Consider the following 23,915-nt stretch of genomic DNA (forward strand, 5'->3'; position numbering starts at 1 on the left):
TTGGAACCTGTGATATTTTTTTAGGATTCATTGATGAATAAAAAGTTAAAAAGAACATCTTTTATTTAAAATAGAAATCTTTTCTAACAATATAAATCGTTACTATCACTTTTTTATCAATTTAAGAATCCTGAAAAAGTATCACAGGTTATAAAAACAATATTAAGCAGCACAACTGATTCCAACACTGATAATAAATCAGCATATTAGAATGATTTCTGAAGGATCATGTGACACTGAAGACTGGAGTAATGATGCTGAAAATTCAGCTTTGATCACAGAAATAAATTGCATGTTAAAATATAGCTGCAAGCAGCAATTCCAGGGCCAATAGATACAGCCTCAGAGTCATTTTGGCATCATGCCTCAAATTTGTTGCTACGCTGTATGAAAACGGTTTTGTCTATCGACATGACATCTATAACTTTTTGCCGGTATGTTCTTAAGGTGATCTTACTCAAATTTGGTGAAAATCTAACTGACGGTCTAGGAGGAGTTTGAAAAAGTTTTTAGAGGTTTTTAGAGAAAATCAAAATGGCTGGAAAATTTTCATGACGGAAAATGACGTCATAGGGTGCAATTGAATTGTCTTGAGCCAGGGAATCAGCGGAAAAATTTCAGAGTAAGAATTTTGTTTCTAGCTCTTAAAGGTGCAATATGTAAGATTGTAAGAGGTCGCTAGAAGTATATTCAAAACAAAGGCGTAGCTTGATGACAGCGAGTTTGAGCGCGGAATCTTGGGACATGTGGTCTCCACCTCAAAGCCGGTGCAAAAGAATAGGGATAGGACTCTGGAAGAAATCAAGTTCATGGATGTGATTATCAACGTTACTGTAGTATGAAGCAGAGCAGGAGTGAGTGTTGTGGAGCTGAACGAAGGGCTGGAGCGATTGTTTAACACACGCCTCACGAGCAGCGGGACTTTTATTATGACACAGTCGCCGGCGCTGCTTTCGCTTTTCCGGTCATGAGTATGAGGTAACGCACCTCTGTTTATCATATTAGAAACATTTGAGAGTGTTGAAAATGATGTTATAACGTTACTGTGAGACACTTTTTTAAGACACACTGCAGTGAGATAGATCGATTTTACAATATCATATTAAATGCTGGATGATTGTGTTGAAGAATGGAATTCATTTTAAACGTATATGATGGAGAAAATGCTGTATTACTGTTACTAAAAATAAAGCTGCATCTGATTATGCTATGTTAGCTACTTCACAAAACAGTGTTTTTCTCTGAGGCATGGTAAAACATGATAGTCGCAAACAATCAAGAAAATTGGTTTAAACAATACGACTAAACGTGTTGAGCTATATAACAATAATTAGTTTTGTGTCTATAAATATATCAAAACAGTTGTTCCCTTGTCTATTAAAACATGTAATATATTAAAGCGTCTTTGGTGTTTCCATGGTTTCTACAAAATAAAACCGGAAACCGAGGGTAACGCGGGTATGACGCCATTGACAGGCGACTCCTCACACATCCCGGAGCCTTGGGTAAAATTGAAATTTTCTCACGATTTACAAATAGTTGCAAACATTTGGGATATTTTAAGTTCTCAAGTTAATGTTGGGACTGGCCTCTATCTGTGTTCCAAATGTCACAACTTTTTACCATACGGTTCTATGGGCTGCCATAGACTTCAAGAGCGGAAGAAGAAGAAGAAATGGAAGAAAGTAATAAGAACGCCAATGGATACAATAGGTTCCACCTTCTGTGCTTGACCCCTAAATATATTCAAATAATAATAAAAAAAACCCATTATTTTAAATTGTAATAATATTTCACAATATTACTGTTTTTTTCTGTTTTTTTTTATAAAAAAAAAAATAAATAAAAAATGCAGGCTTGATGAGCATAAGAGACTTCTTTCAAAACCAATAAAAACAGTAATGTGTCCAAATTTTTGACCAGTACTGTACATCATAGACCAAAATATGTTCATGTGATGCAGCATCCCCACTGAAATAATGTGATTCACAGTGTGATCTGACGCAGCGTAATCTTTAGCATGTGTGACTCCTGTAATTAAAGACATACAGGAGCGAGTGAGCGTTTGATGAGGTCAGGGTGAGACGTCAGTTATGAGAGCCAGCAGGAATCCCACTGTTGTCTGAAAGCACAGCATGATCTCCACATCTCCATTTCAGGCAGTGCAGGTCTGTCAGAGGTGTTGTAATGTCAGGCTAAACCCGGCTGTTCAGAAATAGCTCACGACAGGCCTGGAGTCTGAGGTGACGAGGGTTGAGAGGTGGAGCTGGTACAAAAAAAAAAATGTATCCCATAAACCTGAAATCATCTAAAAACCTCTTTATTTAGTAGCAAAGAGCAATTTTCATTTACATCTGAGAAACACTCCACATCTTGTTACTCAGTACATCATGTCCTGTTCTCTTGAGATGGCTCAGAGTCTTTTCGATCCAAAACTCCAGTAAGGCACATCTCGCCATGTCATTCCTCCACCAGGAAGTTGATGAGGGCCGTTCTGGGTGAGAGAAAGGCTTTCTTTATGACGCGGTTAGAGAGCAGACGGGCGCCCAGAGGACTGTTCAGTACCAGTTCCTGAACCTTCTGTGCGTCCTGAGCCACTTCACGAGGAACAGATATATTCCCACACGCCTTATTATTGATCTGAGGAGAAAACAGAGAGAATATTGATGGCCTCTGAGAGGTTAGAGAATAAAGATGTTATTTTGAGCAGGTAATGGTCTGATTGAAGCAAACAATGACATTTTCTGAAGAGTAGGGAATAGTGCCGTGCATATTCGCCAAATGCTTCGCCCAGAGATAAAATATTGGTAAAATGATTTTCCTGTAAATCAGCAGTAGTTGTAGTTTTTAAAGCTGCCATAGTGTGTGTTCAAGTGCTTATAGTGCATCATGGGATGGTTAAACAAAGAAACCCTTTGAGGGTGGATGCCTAGCGTTCGCGTCTGCTGTTAGTGTTGTGTGGGTTTGTGTGAAACTAAAGCTGGTCTTCATGTAGCATCTGCTCCTCAGTGTGTCTGTGGTGAAATTAAACACACACTTACATTTGGACTGCATCATGGGAGAAAATCAACCCTGTTATTATGACTCCCAAAGTAGTTCAGCTGTCCACATAAAGCAGGGGATTCCCTAAAATACTACCAGCCTGAGGCCTCGCCATGAGTGGGCGCAGCAAAGCCTTCTGGGTAGCACTTTTTCAACAGGGTATGCTGTAACATCTCATGCTTATTTTCCTTATTTGTAGATGAAATTCTTTTTTTGTATCCTTCATCGTAACACTTACTTGTGCGTACTGTACTGTATGTCAAAAATGGGTGAGTATTCTTTCCTTGGACTTTCGCAAATTGTTTGGTTGAGAAAAACATGAAAATGTACAGTTAAAGTTTACTTTTTGTTCATTTATAGTAGTTAGAATTCAGGTGATTTTCTGTAATACATTTTTTAGGAACAATACATAGATTTTTTTTTTTTTTTTGCGTTATAGGGATAGTTCATCACGAGCCGCAGGGTTTAATTTGGATTTGTCTGTGCATGTTTTTTTGACTCTTATAGATGAAATTCCCATTGACACGCATTATACGACTGACAGACGGCAACGGTTGGAGTTAAAAATCATCATTTGTGTTCTACTGAAGAAACAAAGTCACCTACATCTTGGATGCCGTGGGGGTAAGCAGATAAACATCACATTTTCATTTTTGGGTGAACTATCCCTTTAAGCGAGTAATTCAGGTACAGCTTTTCTAGCACATGAAATCACCCACATAAAGAACCAACCAATGAGAACAGAACAATGATGACAACCCATAGCAACAGAACGAAGGCACGAAAGCTTTTATGGACATGCTCGACTTTTTATCCCACAATTCTGTCTTTCTTTCTCACAATTCTGAGTTTACAGCTTGCAATTTGCTTTCACATCTAAAATGTCAGAATTGTAAGACGTAAACAAGAAAAAACATCAGAATTAAGAGATAAACTCACGATTCTGCGGAAAATGTCAGAATTGCTAATTTATCTCATTCTTTTGTTTTTTTTTTCTCAGAATTTACACCTTGCAATTCCAACTTTTTTAACATCACTTGGACGAAAAGCACACATTCATGGAATGAATATTTTAGTAATAAAATGCATTTCTTTGCATGCTGGGTGGATTTGGTCCACAAAAGGTGTTCTACAGCTATCAGTGAAACAAAATGCATGCACCATTATGTCTTCGAGTGGAATGAAGTCAGTTTGTGGTTTAGAATTTTGTGCATGAAGTGACTTTACATTGCAGTAGACAAAATGCAGCTTTTGTTATTTATGTGTAAGAAAAGCATTAAAGTTTAATAGGAGTTTGTCATAAAATACAGCATTTTATGTTACGAAATTAGTCAGGTGTCATCTGGTGCCCCATAAAAAAGTGTGCTGATAGCCGCTTCACATCTCATGGCTTCAGGTCCTGTAGTCAGATGTCTAAAATGTAAGTGAAATGTACTGTAACTCAAAATTGGCAAAAATCAATTCAGAATTGTGAGATGTGAACTCAGAAATAGAGAGAAAAAAGTCAGAATTGTGATGTGAACTCGCAGTTCTAATAAAGTCTGAATAGCAAGATTTAAACTCAAAATTTAGTCAAAATTCTAAGAAAAAAGTCAGAATTGCAAGATTTAAACTCATAATTTAGATAAAAATGCAAAACTGTGAGATGTTAACTCAAAATAGCAAGATATAAACTTTGAATTGCGAGAAATAAATCAGCTGCCAAGTAAAAAATCTGTGTTTTTTACATGGCAGAAACAGGCCTCTAGAACGAACAACACAATACTGTTATGTGCTTAATACAATGTACTGTAAGCACAAGAAACACAAAAGCTTGAATGAAAGTTTTCTTGCAAAGGATTCTGGGATTGTCTTCTCCATGAAGAATCCAAGTGATGCTGCCACAGATTTTGGACAAAATGAAGTAGCTTAGAAGGTAGCATAAATTTACCCATTTATGCCAAGAATTTGAACACTGACAGATGCATGAGGGCAAGTAGAGACACACACTTGCCCGAGTCCTGAAAGAGAGATGATGGTGGAAGTCTGTAATAATCGTTCACTCATCATGCCGAATTCAGAGGCCAATCCCTTCACACACGTGCAAATTACAGAGCGCCGGTACTCAAATACAGGCTTCTAAGTTGGAGGTAAACACTTTCCCTTTGCCACTTTCCCAGAGAACATCCTGTGCTGAATATTCAGCAAACAAACATCCTGATGACATGAAAATATCTGAGGTACCCATTCGTCTGAGAGATGGTTATGTTTGCTAAATCCAGCATCACTAGAACTACTGCTCATGCTTAAAGGATTAGTTCACTTTCAAATAAACTTTTCCTGATAATTTACTCACCCTCATGTCATTCAAGAAGTTCATGTCTTTCTTTCTTCAGTCAGAAAGAAATGACGGTTTTTGATGAAAAAATTTTCTCCTTATAGTGGACTTCAATGGAGCCCAAACGGTTGAAGGTCAAAATTACAGTTTCAGTGCAGCTTCAAAGAGCTCTACATGATTCTAGACAAGGAATAAGAGTCATTTTCGGTCATTTTCGAAAAAAATCCAACTGTATATGCTTTATAAACACAAATTATCGCCTTGCATGTGCTTCTGCTTTCTGTATTCTTCAAAATAGCTTACGCTGTATGTCCTACTCCTTCCCTATTCAACTTACGGAACGAACACGGCACCAGTTTCATTTTTTTCCGTAAGTAGAATAGGGAAGGTGTAGGACATACAGCGTAAGCATCTTGAAGAAATGGCAGAAGCACTTAGAAAGCTATCATTTGTGTTTATAAAGCATATACATTTACATTTCTTTGGAAAATGAGCAATCGTTTCTCTGGATAAGACCCTTATTCCTCGTCTGGGATCACGTAGAGCTCTTTGAAGCTGCACTGAAACTGTCATTTGGACCTTCAACCGTTTGGGCTCCATTGAAGTCCACTATATGGAGAATAATGGGAGTGAGTAAATTATCTGGAACATTTTATTTGAAGGTGAACTAATCCTTTAAGTAGAGATTCAAATCATATCTCAGTTAAACTCAAAAGGGCAAAAATAAACCAATATTTTTTAATATAACAGATAAATAAAATAATGAGTAACTGGATTACTTACTACCAGTGTAATGGAGTAAAGATTACTTATGTTCATTTTGTACTTATTCAAAAATGTAGTCAAATAGAGCGTAAGTTGATAATATATTTGATACTCAAAATGTACAAAGTAGCTAAAAAGATACTTAAAGGGTTAGTTCACCCAAAAATGAAAATGATGTCATTAATGACTCACCCTCATGTCGTTCCAAACCCGTAAGACCTCCGTTCATCTTCGGAACACAGTTTAAGATATTTTAGATTTAGTCCGAGAGCTTTCTGTCCCTCCATTGAAAGTGTATGTACGGTAGACTGTCCATGTCCAGAAAGGTAAGAAAAACATCATCAAAGTAGTCCATGTGACATCAGAGGGTCAGTTAGAAGTTTTTGAAGCATTGAAAATACATTTTGGTCAAAAAATAACAAAAACTACGACTTTATTCAGCATTGTCTTCTCTTCCTGTTGTCAATCCGCGTTCATGACTCCACTTCTTCTTCTTTCCTGTTTTACGGCGGTTGGCATCCAGCTTATTGATGCATTACCGCCCCCTTCTGCTCTGGAGTGTGGTTCACGTCACGACTCCACAGTGACGCTGCTGATGTAAGACGCTGCTTACGTGTTATCCGGTGCGCCCGAGCTTCGTTTACAGTCTGAGGGAGACGCACGCTGTATTCAAGCTATTCTACATTGTTTGTATTTTGGTATTGCTATATTTTTTAAAATGGTGCGTAAGTGTGCATGTCGCGGATGTCCTAATTGCCAAAAACAACCACGGCGACATAAAAGTACATTACCAACGCCGACAGATGAAAGGATTCAATAGAATCAATTCAATGGAATCAATTCAATGGAAAGGATTCCGGAAGAGAAGACAATGCTGAATAAAGTCGTACTTTTTGTTATTTTTTGACCAAAATGTATTTTCGATGCTTCAAAAACTTCTAACTGACCCTCTGATGTCACATGGACTGATGATGTTTTTATTACCTTTCTGGACATGGACAGTCTACCGTACATACACTTTCAATGGAGGGACAGAAAGCTCTCAGACTAAATCTAAAATATCTTAAACTGTGTTCCCAAGATGAACGGAGGTCTTACGGGTTTGGAACGGCATGAGGGTGAGTCATTAATGACATCATTTTCATTTTTGGGTGAACTAACCCTTTAAGTACAGTGACTAATTACAAATACTCACACCACTGGGCCAATCTAAAATAATGTAAAATGAATTTTTACCCATCATGAGCACCGAAACATTCTACAAAGAGACACTGTGAATAATGTGTGTATATAGTGTGTTGACAGTTCTGTGTGTGTGTGTCATACCCGTACGGACAGCTGGAGTGTGTCGGGGGTTTCTAGGTACTCTGGGTCCACGCTAGGCCACGGCTGCTGAAGGACACTTCCCTTCCCAGACAGCACACTTCCTAGAGGATTCCTCACCTGAGACAAACCTGAGGGAGGGTTCAAGAAACTGTCAAATCGTTTCAAGACTATTAAACTGTGCTAATAATTAATCAAATGAATCACATATTAATGTTTGCTTAGAAAAGCTCCTAAATGAAGACAATTTAAAGACATTAGTGTGGCAGGTGAGTTAAGCACAGTGGAGCAGTTTATTGAACCTGTTTCCACCTGGTATTAAGATGCGTTTTGGTCGATTGGATCACAAGTAGACGAGGGAGACACATTCATGTTTACACTTTCAACCACTTCTGTCCTGATTTCTTCTAAGGGCTTTTTCAGATCTTTCAATCTAATGGACAAAATAATCTCAAGCAATTTACATATGAACGTGACCGGAGATGATGGGAGAGCATCAGCTTTTGTTTCTGCTCTGACAGCCGCAAGATCAGCCGAACACGAATGGTGAGATAATATTGTGCTTGGTACGTTTTTCATCTTCAAACCAAACTTGGGTCTTCATTTGACAAAGTTGAAATCCTGTTTGGCTAGCGCGCTTCCCATGATGTTCACACGTTAGGTAGGCGGAGAGAAGACGATCTTTAATGGCTGTTTGAGCACATTCGATCACAAGAGCATTTCCTCTACAAAAGTAATCCGGTTGTTTTCGACTACCTCTGGAAGTGGTCAAAAGTGGACAAGCTCAAAATTACACCTGTATTTGTAGTCGTAAACTTGTGATCCGATCGACTAAAACACATCTTAATACCAGGTGGAAACAGAGCCTTAGACAAAATATACAACTGAACATGATTTTTCTAAAAATGAGGACAAGGACAATCATGTATATCTAAGTTACCCCAATAAGTGTTCATCTTACTACCAATATAAAATTATATTCTTACGTTTACTTTATAAAAATCAGTGCAGATTTCACAGCTCAAAGACACGTGAACACGAGCTGGAGGGGGACATTTTTACATTATACTAAAGATCTTTAACATGCTTAAAATGTATAAACGATCAATCAGATGACAGAAGGCATGTAGTAGATTGTGTGTAACAGCTTTTTCAGAAAAGTATCAAACATGATACAGTAGTCTACAGGGTTAGAAGTAGATTTTATAAGGGTATGAAGAGTAGATTTTCTGCATCACTAGTGTCACCGAACCGAACAGCTCGGAGTGTTTCATAACACAGGGCAGTGAGTGATCTCCAGCTCATAAACAGCGTCTGATGGTCATGCAGTCGTCGATACTACAAATTTAGAAGCCTGCGCCTGACCTCAACATGGCCTTCAGGAAGGATGTACATCTCCGCTTGTCTTTAGAGAGTATGTGTTTGTGTTTGTGTGTGTGTGTGTGTGCATAAGTACAGGAGGAAGTTGGAGAGGAAGGGACAGTTCCCACAAAAAAAATTAATTCTGTCATTATTTACTCATCTTCATGCTCTTCCAAAGCTGTATGCTGTTATTTTTTTCTGTAGAACATAAAAGTTCTCTAAATCTATATGAGCACACACACATAAACACCCTTAACAAGCAACATTTGGTCACATGATTATACATCTTGTGTCTTCTGGTCAGTATCAGTTATCACAGTGTGTACATTTTTTCCTCAGGGGACTAACACAAAGTCTCTGCATTTGTGTGTGTGTGTGTGTGTGTGTGTGTGTGTGTGTGTGTGTGTGTGTGTGTGACAATAGCGGGATGTGATGGAATGGACAACGGGGGCCAACAGTTTCCTTTTCTCCTCACCACTAGCATTTCCACGACTTTTCACCCAGCTCACAATTATTCACTTTCATCCTGAGTCAGTTTTTTGTTTTGTTAGGGGCCAAGCCCCGAAGGGGCTGTAGCCCCTATTGTAATTGTACGTTTTTAGGGGCCAAGCCCCGAAGGGGCTGTAGCCCCTATTGTAATTGTACGTTTTCCCTTTTATTATTATTATTCTTCCTCCCGAATGGGAGTCTATGGCAGCCCTATCAACGGAACATGAGAAAATGATGAAATTTGGCACAGTTGTAGAGATGCTCATGAATAGTGATTGGACCAAATTTGGAGTCTCTAGAACCAACTCTATAGCGCCACCACCAGTTCAAAATTTCAACATTCTAACGGTTTTAACATTTGAACTGTTTGTCATAGAAAAATTAAATTTAGTTCATCTGATTCGTCTCTTCATGCTGATGCTATTCAACTTCTTACATTAAGTCTCCACCCATTACAGTAGCGGCCATTTTGAAAAGTACAGTATTTGTTTTTTTCGCTTCTCCTCCTTCAAAATTTGTCCAATTTTGTCCAATCTTTGATCAGATTATCTTTGGTCTGAGCCGCACAGAAATGACTGAACAGATTTTTTTTTATTCATCTTTGTTCAAAGGTTATGATGTCACGAAGTTAACGAGGTCGACCCAAAATTAGTATAGAGGCTGTATCTCGGCCAAACTTTGAGCAATCGAAACAAAAATTGGTACCCTTCATCAGAACCATGGTCTGAGGGTCTATGCCAAACTTGGGAACAGCGCCACCTACAGGTCATGAGATATGAAAAATGGCTATTTTGGCCAATAACTTTTGAACAGTTTGTCAGAAAATCAAGATCTTGGTGTCTATGGATTCCTTGGATCATGCCGAATCCGACGATACCGATTCTGTCAATATTGGATGAATCACGTGTCCGCCATTTTGAATTTTGTCATAAATTGCGATATCTTTTAAACAATTTGACATATCTTCACAAAATTGGTATGTATGACCTTTAGAAGGTCGTGAAGGTACCTGAGAAGTTTCAGCACAGCGCCACCTACTGTTCCACAGATGTAATGATTATTTCAAAAACGCTTATAACTTTTGAAAACACTTTCCAAAATGTGTATGCTTCATGTCATTTTATTCCCTGGCTTATGCCGATTCCGACAATGTAAAATTTGTCATTTTCCTTAAATGTACCTGTCTGCCGTATTGAAGTAAATGAAAAACAGTTTTTTCGCTACTCCTCCTACAAATTTTGGTCAATTTTGTCCAAAATCAGCTCAGATGATCTTTGGACCGAGCCGCACAGAAATGACTGAACGGATTTTTGATATTCGCTACCATTCCCGAGATATTCATCTCTGAATGTGACCTTGCTTGTGTTTGTTGTTTTATACTAGTTAGCTTAGCACAGTAATTGCTTAGCATGCTAAACTATTGCTATTCTTTCTAATGTGGTCTTCAGTCAACAGGTTAACCAAAACTTAGTTGGCATTAAATAACTTTGCATACTAATATGGTTAACATGCTATGAAGCTTTTTTTTTTGTGAACTCTTTCTCACACTGAAACCTCTGCTTAGCATACTGATGAACTTGCATGGCTGATTAGCTCAATGTGTTACGCCACGGATCCCGAATGCTCTGCATCGTGGGTTCGAAACTCAGTGTGACACATGCCCAGACCGCATGAGGTACTGTGGCAGGAAAAGATGCAGAACTTGTGTCTGTTCTAGGCATTCTGCCTAAAACTGGTCTAATCTGAAGCTATCACATGCAATTCCTTTATGTCCAAATTCGTAGTTATTCTTCTTCCCCCTGTATGGTAATCAATGAACCATAAGAAGGAAAATTATCAAATTTGGCATGCTTGTAGTGATAGTAATTAAAAGTAATTTGACCAACTTTGGAGTATCTAGGACTAAGTCTATAGCGCCACCACCAGTTCAAATATTCACTTTTGTAAAGGTTATAACTTTTGAACCCTTTGTTCCAGAAAAATGAATGTCAATACAACTGATTCTCTCTTCATACTGATCACATTCAATATCTTACATTAAGACTCCACCCAGTACAGTAGTGGCCATTTTGAAAAGTACAGTATTCCATTTTTTTCACTACTCCTCCTACAATTTTTGTCCAATTTTGTCCAAAATCAGCTCAGGTGATCTTTGGACCGAGCCGCACAGAAATGACTGAACGGATTTTTGATATTCGCTACCATTCCCAAGATATTCATCTCTGAATGTGACCTTGCTTGTGTTTGTTGTCTTATGCTAGTTAGCTTAGCATGCTAATTGCTTAGCATGCTAACCAGTTGTCATTCTCTTTAATGTGGCTCTTCAGCTATCAAGTTAACCATGAGCTTCATTAGCATTTGTTAGCTTAGCATGCTAATATGGTTAACATGCTAAGTAATGCTTTTTTGTAAATTCTTTCTTACACTAAAAGTTCTCTTCCACAGATTGTTGAATGTGCATCCTCAAGTAGCTCAATGTGTAAAGCCAGTTACCTGATGAGCTCTGCACCCCAAGATAGTGGGTTCGAATCCCAGGTGGAGCGGTTTTATGAAATAGTGTGTTTTTATTCCTTTACTGCCTCTTGGATTAGAAATAAATGCTTTTTGTTTCATGCTGTGTTCATTTTCATCTAAGCTTATGTACATAAGTTCTGAGTTCATTTTCGCCCGTAATTCTGAACCAGCTGTTTCATGTTTGTTCATTTTCTGCTGTTTTTCCTCTTCCTGCTCTGTATTGCGCTACAGCATGATGAGCTGCAGAATGATCTAAAGTAGTTATTAAATATATAACATTCAGTGCAGTTTTATAAAAATTCTTCATTTTGAGTTCATTTTCACATGAACTAATGAACTTCGGCAGGTGTGCCAACATTCACCTGCACAGTGGCGCAATGAGTTGAGAAATGGACATTGGACCCGGAGGTTGTGGGTTCGAATCCCGTGTGGGGTGCCTTTATACAATTGTGTGTAATGAGTCATTTTGATACCTTTTTTATCCAAATAAGCATTGTACTAATCTTTATTCCTCTTGAATGAGATACAAGTGTTTTTAGTTCATTCCCTGTTCATTCTCTGAACTTCTATTGATTTTCATTTCATTTCCACCTGTCCTTCTGAACCAGCTGTTTTGCATGTACATTCAATTTCTGCTGTTTTTGCTCTTCCTGCTCCGTATTGCGCTACTGCCCCTTCTGGGGCTTGGCCCCGAATTGCTGCTTGCAGCTATATTTTTGTTTTGTTTTTGTTAGTTCTACAATCTGCTTTCATTCTAGCAATAAGCTGTACTGTTATCAGAATGAACCATGGTACACTCAGAACTTTCAGAGTTGAATCAGAAAAGCCTATATATATAAATATACACACAGTTGCAAGAAAAAGTATGTGAACCACTTGCAGAACCTGTGAAAATGTGAATAATTTTAATAAAATAAGAGGGATCATACAAAATGCATGTTATTTTTTGTTTAGTACTGTCCTGAGTAAGATATTTTACATACAAGATGTTTGCATTTAGTTCACAAGACAAAACAATAGCTGAATTTATTAAAATAACCCCATTCATAAGTATGTGAAGCATTGATTCTCAATACTGTGTGTGGTTACTGATGATCTACGACTGTTTTTATGTTTTGTGATGGTTGTTCATGAGTCTCTTGTTTGTCCTGAGCAGTTAAACTGAGCTCTGTTCTTCAGAAAAATCCTCCAGCTCCTGCAGATTCATCAGTTTTCAAGCATTTTTGCATATTTTAACCCTTTCCAGCAGTGACTGTAGGATTTTGAGATCTGTGTTTTCACACTGAAGACAACTGAAGGACTCAAACTCAACTATTAAAAAAGGTTCAAACATTCACTGATGCTCCAGAAGGAAACACGATGCATTAAGAGTCAGGGTGTGAAAACTTTTGAACAGGTAGAAAATGTCCATTATTTTTTTTTTTTTTAAATATCATTGTTTTTCATTTAGTACTGCCTTTCGGAACCAACAGAAGATACTTGCATGTTTCCCGGCAGAAAAATTAAATACAATTTACCTTAAATATTTGAATTTGAATTCCCCCCGACTCTTAATGCATCATGTTTCCTTCTGGAGCATCAGTGAATGTTTGAACCTTTTTTAATGTGTTTGAGTCCTTCAGTTGTCCTCAGTGTGAAAACACAGATCTCAAAATCATTCAGTCACTGCTGGAAAGGGTTAAAATATGCAAAAATGCTGGAAAACTGAATAATCTGCAGGAGCTGGAGGATTTTTCTGAAGAACAGAGCTCAGTTTAACTGCTCAGGACAAACAAGAGACTCATGAACAACCATCACAAAACACAAAAACAGTCGTAGATCATCAGTAACCACACACAGTATTGAGAATCAATGGATCACATACTTATGAATGGGGTTATTTTAATAAATTCAGCTATTGTTTTGTCTTGTGAACTAAATGCAAACATCTTTTATGTAAAATATCTTACTCAGGACAGTACTAAACAAAAAATGACATGCATTTTGGATTATCTCTCTTATTTTCATTTTGATTACATAATAATGAGAATATATACATGTCAAAGTCAGACATGCCCCTTTGCCAGCTGTGATGCTGGTTACTGGTTTAAACTTGGCCTAGGTTTGTAGATTTTTGGGTCAGCACACCTTAATAGCTTCAACAATTGATTGCCAATTATGTTTAGAATAATGAACCAATCAGAACCCAGTTTAGGTCAGATAGCTGCTAATGGTGGATATTTTGATGAATCGAAAATTTAATTTTTTTCTACGTATAAACTCATGTAATAAAATCTGTTTTCGTAGTTTGTGTTGTCTCTTATCCGTGCAAAATTATCTCAAATTAAAAAGGATTCATGCCAATATTCCCACCTTTCTAGGGCGTTTCCAAACTTTTGGAGGGCAGTGTAAGCTGTATAAAAATATATTCCACATACAATATTAGAGAAAAAAATATTCATTATCAGTAATAATTAATGTATTTTTATTTGCATTGGACAAATTTTTGTTATCTGTGATGAATTTATTGAATTAAAATGCAATTCAGTAAATTTCTCATTCCGATTCATCTTCCTGTGATGTGACCAACTAAATACAAAATCAACTACACTCATACATTAAAAGAAAACCAAACCAATTCTTCAATGGCACTACCACTGAAATAAACACTTCATGCTACATGAATATGGTAATCATTCAGTACCAAAAAACACCATTAGTGTATAATGGACCTGCCAGTTTTCTTTGAAAGGGTTAAAATGTTGACAACAGGAAAGTACAACAGGTCATTTGTCAGCACTACTCAGCACAGCGGCATCTCCAGGATATTTTTAATGGAGTGGTCAGATGGAGGCAGCAAACATCTAAAAGCATAACTGAATCACTGGATATAGAGGTGTAGCTGTAGACCGACAGCGTTTTCAGCAGCAAACAACTGTCAAACAATCACTGCCTCTACAAATATATCGAATAAATATAAATTATCAAGAGTCAAAACAGTCTGTCCATGACTGCTGATGTGTTCACAAATAATTATTTAAATTCATAACCAATAAAATAGTGATTTTCCCAATAAACACTGTTCCATGCAGACCTGGTTTCAGCACAGAATCACTGAGGGAATTCTGAAATTAGTGTGGAATAAAACATTGACATTCAGTGGCATAAAGTTACTGTAAATTATGCAAAAGCATTTAAAAGTGACCATGAAAACGAACAATATGCTGACTGAATGCACGAGTTGAGGCCATAAATCAAACGAGATTTGTAGAAGAAAACTCCCGGATCATGCTGGATTACTATTGTTGATGCAGGGATTTTGTGTGTGTGTTTTTGCTGATATACACTATTATTACCAGTTCAACTGACATTGTGCATACATGGATATATAGGAGTTTAATAAGGAATTTGAAATAAGCTTGCTCATTGATGTTTGAATTGACAAAGCATTTGGCTCATAAACTTTAACAATATTATGTTAAACAAATACACACACACAATTAATATGATCTTGACAGTGGGCTCAGTTCAATGTATACGGGTGTAAATGTAGTAAACGTAAAAATACAGAACTTTGTGTAAGGTATTTAAAACAATATAATAGTGCCCATGTTGGTGTAAACACAAATAGCAGTCTTCCTGTCAGGCTACAGCAGATGTTCACTAGGAACATGGAACAATATGTGCATGTGTGAGACGTGCAGTGCGTCATGTTTGCATATGTACCTCAGCAGGGTGTAATAGACTCTTTCAGGATTAGATAAGCTGCTACATGGACATGTTTCCCTGAAGGTTAGCATCCACCCATCAGAACTGACTCATTTAATGCTTAAAAAAACACCATCATGAAAGTGGTCCAATATGTGAGTACTTATTAGTTATATATACATCCTATAGTGTACAATGGGGCTAAAGGCACACCACTGTGATTTCCACAATTCCCATAATCAGGGCTTGACACCTGCCAACCCGCCAAATGTGGGTGGATTTCAGCAGTGGAGTGTAACACAGTGACTCCTACTAGCCAAATTGGCGGGTTGAATTTTATATATAATAATATAAACATTTTTCAATAGTCTTTTAAAATGGCATCTGCAATAATAAACTTTTCAATACATAGAAGTACCGAAATATCTGAAACTCTTCCAATACTCATTTTACAATATCAGCTGAGCTTTCTCTCTCTCATCTCTCCGACGGACTAGTTGACACACAAACCCGCCTCGTTTCATTTGCTCCAGATGAATATTGTTGGTGTTAAAGGGCTTTAATTTTTGGAGTGGGACTGCATGTATTGCACGCATTGCGTATAATTTTACTCAATTTTAGTCAAGTGCACACATGAAGCCGCTTCTCAGTAATAAATTGAGTTCTTATTCACTGCTTATTGCACTTAAACAGTCAAATACACACAAAATAATGTCAAAATTGCTGATAAAATAATGTTTTAAGTGAACGTAAACAGTGCACGCATGTGTAACAGTATAATGGATCAGTGTGTCAGGTCTTAAAGTGACAGCAGCCTAATAAACCTGCTGCCAAATTATGAGATTATATCAAAAAATATATATATGGCAGTTTTTCCCCATGGTACTGATGTCAAAACTGTGGCCAGTGAAAATACTGAGTGGCAATTAAAGGGTTAGTTCACCCAAAAATGAAAATAATATTATTACTCATCCTCATGTTGTTCTGCACCCCTAAGACTTTTGTTCATCTTCAGAACACAAATTAAGATATTTTTGATGAAATCCGATGGCTCCGTGAGGCCTGCATAGGGAGCAATGACATTTCCTTTCTCAAGATCCATTAATGTACTAAAAACATATTTAAATCAGTTCATGTGAGTACAGTGGTTCAATATTAATATTATAAAGCGACGAGAATATTTTTGTGCGCCAAAACCCCCCCAAAAATGACTTTTTAACAATATCTATTGATGGCCGATTTCACTGCTTCAGAGCGTTATGAATCTTTTGAGTCAAATCAGTGATTCGGATCGTGTATCAAAACACCAAACTGCTGAAATCACGTGACTTTGGTGCTCCGAACCATTGATTTGATTCGTAAAGCTCCGAAGCTTCAAGAAGCAGTGTTTTGAAATCGGACATCACTAGATATTGTTAGAAAGTCGTTATTTTGTTTTTTTGGCACACAAAAAATATTCTCATCGCTTTATAATATTTAGGTAGAAGCACTGTACTCACATGAACTGATTTAAATATGTTTTTAGTACATTAATGGATCTTGAGAGAGGAAATGTCATTGCTCCCTATGCAGGCCTCACGGAGCCATCGGATTTCAACTAAAATATCTTAATTTGTGTTCTGAAGATGAATGAAGGTCTTACGGGTGTGGAACGACATGAGAGTGAGTAATTAATGACATTATTTTCATTTTTGGGTGAACTAACCCTTTAATGTCAAGACCTGCTCATAGTGTATAATTGCAGAAAAAATATATATGTTTTTACTGAACATTGATGATGCAAGGCATTATGTTTGAAAATAAATCATAACTGTGGTTTGTTTTTAAAAATCTTATAAATGTTTGAGGTGGAGGTGGGGATTTTACAGCTCACCAGTACTGATACAAAAACTTTAGCTCAATTAATATATTCACTTCAGCAAAGTTTGTACCATTTTCTTTTTATTTTGATAAATAAACTTATTTTTGCTAAAAAAAAAAAGCATAATTAAAATATTTTAATTTAAAAAATACAGAAAAAATGTATATATTGAATATATCTTGATGTAGTAACCTTGAGAGATCAAATTAACACAGAATGATGGCATCAAGAGAAAATTTCATCATAAAACGCTGATGTTTATGAAAGTGCTGCGGTGAACTTTTGTGCCATCTATGCACCTTTAACCTCAATGCGCCTTTAGCCAGGTTGAACCCAAAGTTTGATGTAAACCTGGCAGCATTGACCTGATGTGGAATACTGGAATAAATGCAAACACCAATAAGATTTGAGAGCAATGATTTTCAGTGAATAACAACTTTTGGTTTGTTCCTTACAAAACTATCACTTAAGAAGACTTTTAGCACATACAGTAAGTCTTATGGACCACTTTTATGACACTTTTCCTTTTGTAGCTTGATTAAATGTTACAGCTTTGGAAACATGAGGATGAGTAAATGATGACAGGAGTTTGAAATGTCGAGGGGGCGAATCTGTCATACCTGCCCATAGTTCAGAAGCTAAGTGCGGACACATGGGTGCAGCCATCAGACAGAGCGACGCCAGAGCCTCCTCGAACTCCACGCTGTGCAGAACTACTCGAGCTGAGGCTTGCTACAGTAAGAGAGAATGGAAATTTGAACTTCCAAGCACATTATTCTGAAATCAGACTGACTGTTGACTTACTGAGAGTGTGTTGGTCAGCCCCATGAGCCGAGAGATGGCCGCATTAAACAGGAAGTCCTCTGTGAAGTGACCTGTGACCTGACAACAGAATAATCTGGCTTAGTTTCATTCAGAACACTATCAGCTTTAAATCAGCATTTCAAAGTCACCCTTACATCAAAAATGAACAATAAAGGCTCATTATGTATTTTTCACCTCTAGAGGTCACTTATTCAAAACAAAGGCATAGCTTGATGATGCCCTGATTTCTCAGAATCATGGGAGATGTTGTCTTCACATCTACAGCTGGTGGAAAAGAATCTGACAGGACTCGGGCAGAAATCATGTTCATGGATGAGCTCATGTATTAAAGATTTATGAACATTACTGTAGTATGAAGCAGGGTGTGGCTGAAAGCCGTTGGAGCGGAACGAGGCCGCTGAAGTGATCGCTAATGAGAGACGAGTGTGACACACTTCTCGAGAGCAGCTTTGAACTTTTATTATGCCACAGTCGCCACTTCTGCTTCTTCGGCTCAAGCGCATGTGGGGTAACGCAGCGCTGTTTATCATATTAGATACATTTGAGTGTTGAAAGTTGTTATAGAGCTACTCTGCGTTCGCTCTGCGGCTGCTATGATAAAACATGGTACTCACTGTAAATCAAGAAAACGAGAATTAAACAATATGGTTAAACGTGTTGATACATAACATGACTAGTTTTCTGATCATCTTGTTGCTAACCTGTCTAATAAAACACAATATATTAAAGTGTTTTTGGTGTTTTCATGGTTTCTTCAAAATAAAACCGAGCATTTTTCCTCCTCCCGACTCGAGTGCCTCATCTTCTTAATCTCCTCACGTAAATGATTACATGTTGATGATTTACGTTTCTTGCCCACCGCAGAAACCACCACAGGTTAGGGCTGGACGATATGGCCAAAATTTATATCACGATATAATTCTTAATTTCGGTCGATACGATATAATTCCGATATCGATATGAAATATATAATAGCCTCAGAAAAACTGCCAAGAACGGCCACAACGTCTGAAAAATGAATTTGCCAAATCTATGAAATCTCTTCCTATAAAACTATATAATATTTAAGAAATAAAAACAGTACAAATAAATTTATGTTCAGCTTTTATTTGTATTTAGCCTTCATACAAACATAAAAAATAAACATAAGACTCACTCACTTTTGTAATATTAATATCTTTAACATTAAACTATAACGTAGGCTGATTTTATTATCCTTAATATAGATTAAAACAAAAGTGCTTCAGCCAAGATAAAGATTATGAAAAGTAAACAGAAAAAAAAAAACAGTGAGAAACAACAAAAACACATTGCTGGGGCAGGAACATTGTTGAGTGTTGATGACACTAGGGGTGCAATGGTTCAAATTGCTCATGGTTCGGTTCGTATCACGGTTTTGGTACAGTTCGGTATGTGCTATTAGCACGTACCGAAACCGTGACCCTAAAAACTACTGTTTATTTGACTACTGTCAAATAAAAATAAAGAAAATAAGAACAAACGATCAAACTACAAGCAAATAAGTACATCACAAATAAGTACAATAAAGCAAATATTCAAATAAAATAAACAGTGCTTTTCAGGTATCTAACAGCAGTTTTCAGGTACAGAATGGATAAAGTAATCAAATATAAAATAACACTGCATATTATCTTTACTGTATAAAATAAATAATATTAATCATTATTGAAGTTACAAAAACTATTCAGTCAAGAGCAGTGAGTGATTTCTTTGTTATTTGTTTGATTTAACATTAAAAAAAGGCAGCAGGAATATTTTTTTTCCCTTTTAAGACATGCACGATCCAGTAGCTACATATACTGTTACACATGCATGTCTTTCTCGACTGTTATACGTTCACTTAAGACATAACCGACTATGTTTGCTAGGATACTCGCCAAGACGGGCATGTTGACATAATTTTTGTATGAATTTGTCCGCCGAAGCGCAAGACGTGAAAGAGAAGTCAGTATTTGCGCGCTGACTGAAATAAGCGTGTGCGCGCGTCGCATGAGCGCACACAAATCTTCTCACAGCGCGTGCGAGTTCTCTTTCGCGTCTTGTTCTTGAAGGTTTAAATCAGCAAAGCTTAAATGAGTTTAGTTTAAACAGATAGCATCGTGTGCTGTTCAGGTCTCACCTGCGCTCGCGCGCTATCAACACCCGGGTGATGACGGCGTAAATGACTGGACATTAGAGCATACGGCACTCGCTGTTAACAGTTTACAAAGAGTTACTGTTTTGTCCACGCTTTCTGATTATCGTTGTTGTAACGTTTTGTGCATCCATCGACTGAAACATACATTATCTGAACTCTGTCTGTTTTCCACGTTGCTATTTTAAACAAACCATATTAACCAATAGATACGCTGATGGCAGCGTGTCTGTGGTGTACGTCATCACTCAAATAGCCAATCGCGTTCTGCTCTTTCTAACGGCTGCGCCTCAAGTAAGTGAGAAATGTTGTAATGTATATATCGAAATACCGGAAATGTGTTTAAAAATCATATCACCGTTATCGAAAAAAACTATATCGCGATATATATTGATATTGAATTATTGTCCAGCCCTACCACAGGTTCATCAATGCCATCAAAATGATTCATTTTTCTGTTTTTGTTGATCACAAAGTACAAAGTAGATCAGGAAAACTAGGATGCTGGGTGTATTCAGAGCGCTGGTTGAGCAGATATATCGTGTTCTGCAGAGAAAGGAGACTGCCGTTTGTCGCGTTTTTGAAAAGAAGGGGGGAAAACATGACAGAATAACACGACGGATATCACATTTTGCGCAAAATTAATAAATTACTTTTTAATATCGACCAGATACGATACTGACGTTTATCGTGTTTTGGAACCAAACTCTTCTCTGATGATGAGGGCGTGGCAACCTGTCACTCACATGAGATCCACCAATAGCAAACCACAACCATCCAATCAATTCCCCAGGGTCAAAATCAAGCCCCGCCCTACATTTGTTCTTGTTCCAGAAGCTGTTTCGGATATACGCCACAATAGGGAAGAAAAGACTAGTGCAACTTCTGTTTCATGCCGACTTTAAAGGACACTGGAGCTCTGTCCTAAAACCTGAACTGCCTATCTAGTCACCTTCATTTATACATACATATATATTGTTCAGCTGTAAAGCAGCTCTACAAAGACAATAGTGTCATTACACAGCGCAATTAAATTCAAAATATTAAATGTCACAGATGTATATTTACTGAGTAATCCACTGTTTTGTAGAGGGGATCAAAATGACCATTTTCACCTGAGATTTGGAGCAAATTTAGAGGGGTGTAAAAATGACTTTATAAAGATAGCAGCATCATTATTTTATTTTTACACAGAGTTTGGTAGATCTATTAGTAAAATCTGTTGACTTATGTTTCATTATATGCCAACAGCACTTCTTGTGTTTTTTGCCTCAAGTTTGCATGCCTGCAACTCAAGAAGTACTAAAGATATCTTAATATCCTTTTAGATTATGTTTCTTAACAAACTTTCCTTTTAGTATCTTCATTTTAAAGGCCCTCAATGGTTCAGTCCCAGAGATATGCGGCTCCATGAGTAAATTTGTACTCAAAAATTTGAGCAGGGGAAGTTTCAGAAATTTGGTAGATTTGACAGAATGACCCCATAACATTTCACAATATTACTATTTTATTGTATTTTAATTAAATAAATTCAGCATAAGACTTGTTTCAAAAACATTCAATCCGACTCCAATCTTTTGAACGGTAGTGTAGTTCAGCCTTATTAAAAAATACACTACTTTATAGTGAGTGAGCTTAGCAATGTGCTGATGCCAAACTCAATTCTGAGTATTCAATGGTAAGTCAAGTCTTCCGAGTGCTTCATGTTATGCTGTCTATGTAGAGCATTTTAATTCAGTCTGCTTCTTAGAAGGCAGTTGCCTATGTAGGCAGCAGAAGTTTTCAGAGCTTGAATGTCACAAGGTGCCTCATTACTGCCTGTGAGGACGGAGGTTTATTCACTAATGAAAGACTGTGAACACATGTGACCTCTGTGGTGGAAGCTGCTCTTCTGTCGTGGTTTGAGACTAGATCACCAATTTCCTTTGGATAGTCCAGATCAGGCCGGCTCCACATCAGAACAGAATGAACAACAGCTATCCTCCAGAGGCCCTGACCGAAGGAAGGACAGAGCTGATGACGGCGTCTTTTCCCGGCAGAAGATCAAAGATCGAGAGTCTTAGCAGCTCTGGAATGGATCAAGTACATTCCAGGTCCTTTTACCGGAGCAAAATCAATCTCAGCTCTGGAGAGGCTATTTATACTGGCTATATTTACACAATCCACATGTACATCACTTTCCCAATGGACACACCCTTTCATTTGTTAAATCAATAGTTCACTCCAACATGAAAATTATGTCATTTTTGCACCTCTATGTCATACACGCTGCATTTATTTGATCAAAAATACAGTAAAAATGGTAATATTATGAAATATTACAGAAAGACATGCGCCAGTATTGAGTTCTCTTTCATGTTTGAACAAACAATAACACACAGAATTATGCCAACATGCCTGTTTTGTCGAGTATCTTCATAAGAGCAGTCTTAAATGAGTTAAATAAAGAACTTAAAGAGAAAATGAGATGCGCGTCATGTTCGGCAGCGACAGCTCTTAAAGTGACAGCAGCCTAATAAACCGGTTGCTGTGATGAAGTCTGTCATTAATGAACAAAGGGAACAGAGAACATTGTAGCTTTAATAAGGATTAATCTATATTTAATTTATAATTTATGCAGTGAAGACTGTAAAGTGTTTGATAACTTTATTCAATTTCTGTATATCTCCTACCTGTTAGACAGGCAAATATGACATTTATTATTATAATGGGTTTATGCGAAGATTGTTTTAAGTTCACTTAAAATAAAGTTGTTATTTTTTAAAGCCTAATAAATGAATCAATTTCATATAGACATCAGTACAGTATACTCACCTTCATTCATAAAAAGATTCCATCAAACAAATATTTAAAATATACAGTCTTTAAGTTGTTTCTACATTCATTTGGAGAGTAACTGTGAAATTATTACAATGTAAAAATAATTGTGATTAATTACATAAAAATGAGCAATTAATTAGTTTTTTTAATGACAGCACTATGGAGAACACATAAACTGATATAATGTAACACGTGTCACACAGCAGCCTACAGTATTTTTGTCATTTTTATTCATGGAGTTTTAATTAAAAGACTGCATGAAATTGCATGAATTACAACCCAAGAATATCTAAATAAACCCGAATGGAACAAATACAGATGGGAGCTGTAGTGACCTCTGCTGGTCAAAGAGTGCAACATCATTTACTCACCCTCAAGTTGTTCCAAACCTGTTTGAATTTCTTTCTTCTGCTGAACACAAAATAGATATTTTGGAGAATGTCAGTAACCAAAGAGTTGACATTCCTCATTGACTTCCATAGTGTGTGTATATATTTATATATATATATATTTTTTTTATACTATGGGAGTCAATGGGGCCGATCAACTGTTTGGTTACTGACATTCTGTGTTCGGTAGAAGAAACAAATGACATGTCAGAATTTACATTTTTGGGTGAACTATCCCTTTAAAGGGGTCAGGGTTTGGCTGGTTAGAATCATAGACTGTAAAGGTTAGAATGACCCATTTGCCCCTGCTGGTAGATGCTGAAAATACACCATTCTGGGACCAAACACATACTCTACTGATTGTCA

At 37.1% G+C, this 23,915-nt stretch overlaps 1 protein-coding gene across 4 annotated transcripts in view; it reads right to left on the reverse strand.

The window, feature by feature from the left end:
* Positions 1 to 1,064: 1,064 nt before the first annotated feature.
* The window catches only part of lars2 (leucyl-tRNA synthetase 2, mitochondrial), a 125,546-nt gene continuing 102,695 nt past the window's right edge, over positions 1,065 to 23,915 (reverse strand). For 3 of the 4 annotated variants that reach the window (XM_067399857.1, XM_067399833.1, XM_067399847.1), the window contains 4 exons: positions 18,165 to 18,242; positions 17,981 to 18,092; positions 7,451 to 7,578; positions 1,065 to 2,640 (listed from right to left, as the gene is read on the reverse strand). In XM_067399857.1, the coding sequence (XP_067255958.1) occupies positions 2,461 to 2,640; positions 7,451 to 7,578; positions 17,981 to 18,092; positions 18,165 to 18,242 (498 nt within the window). In that variant the 3' untranslated portion in view covers positions 1,065 to 2,460. The remainder of the gene's footprint in view (positions 2,641 to 7,450; positions 7,579 to 17,980; positions 18,093 to 18,164; positions 18,243 to 23,915) is intronic. The other variant, XR_010896360.1, reaches the window with a different exon arrangement.

This window comes from Chanodichthys erythropterus, chromosome 2 (genome assembly GCF_024489055.1).
Source record: "Chanodichthys erythropterus isolate Z2021 chromosome 2, ASM2448905v1, whole genome shotgun sequence".
NCBI lineage: Eukaryota > Metazoa > Chordata > Actinopteri > Cypriniformes > Xenocyprididae > Chanodichthys > Chanodichthys erythropterus.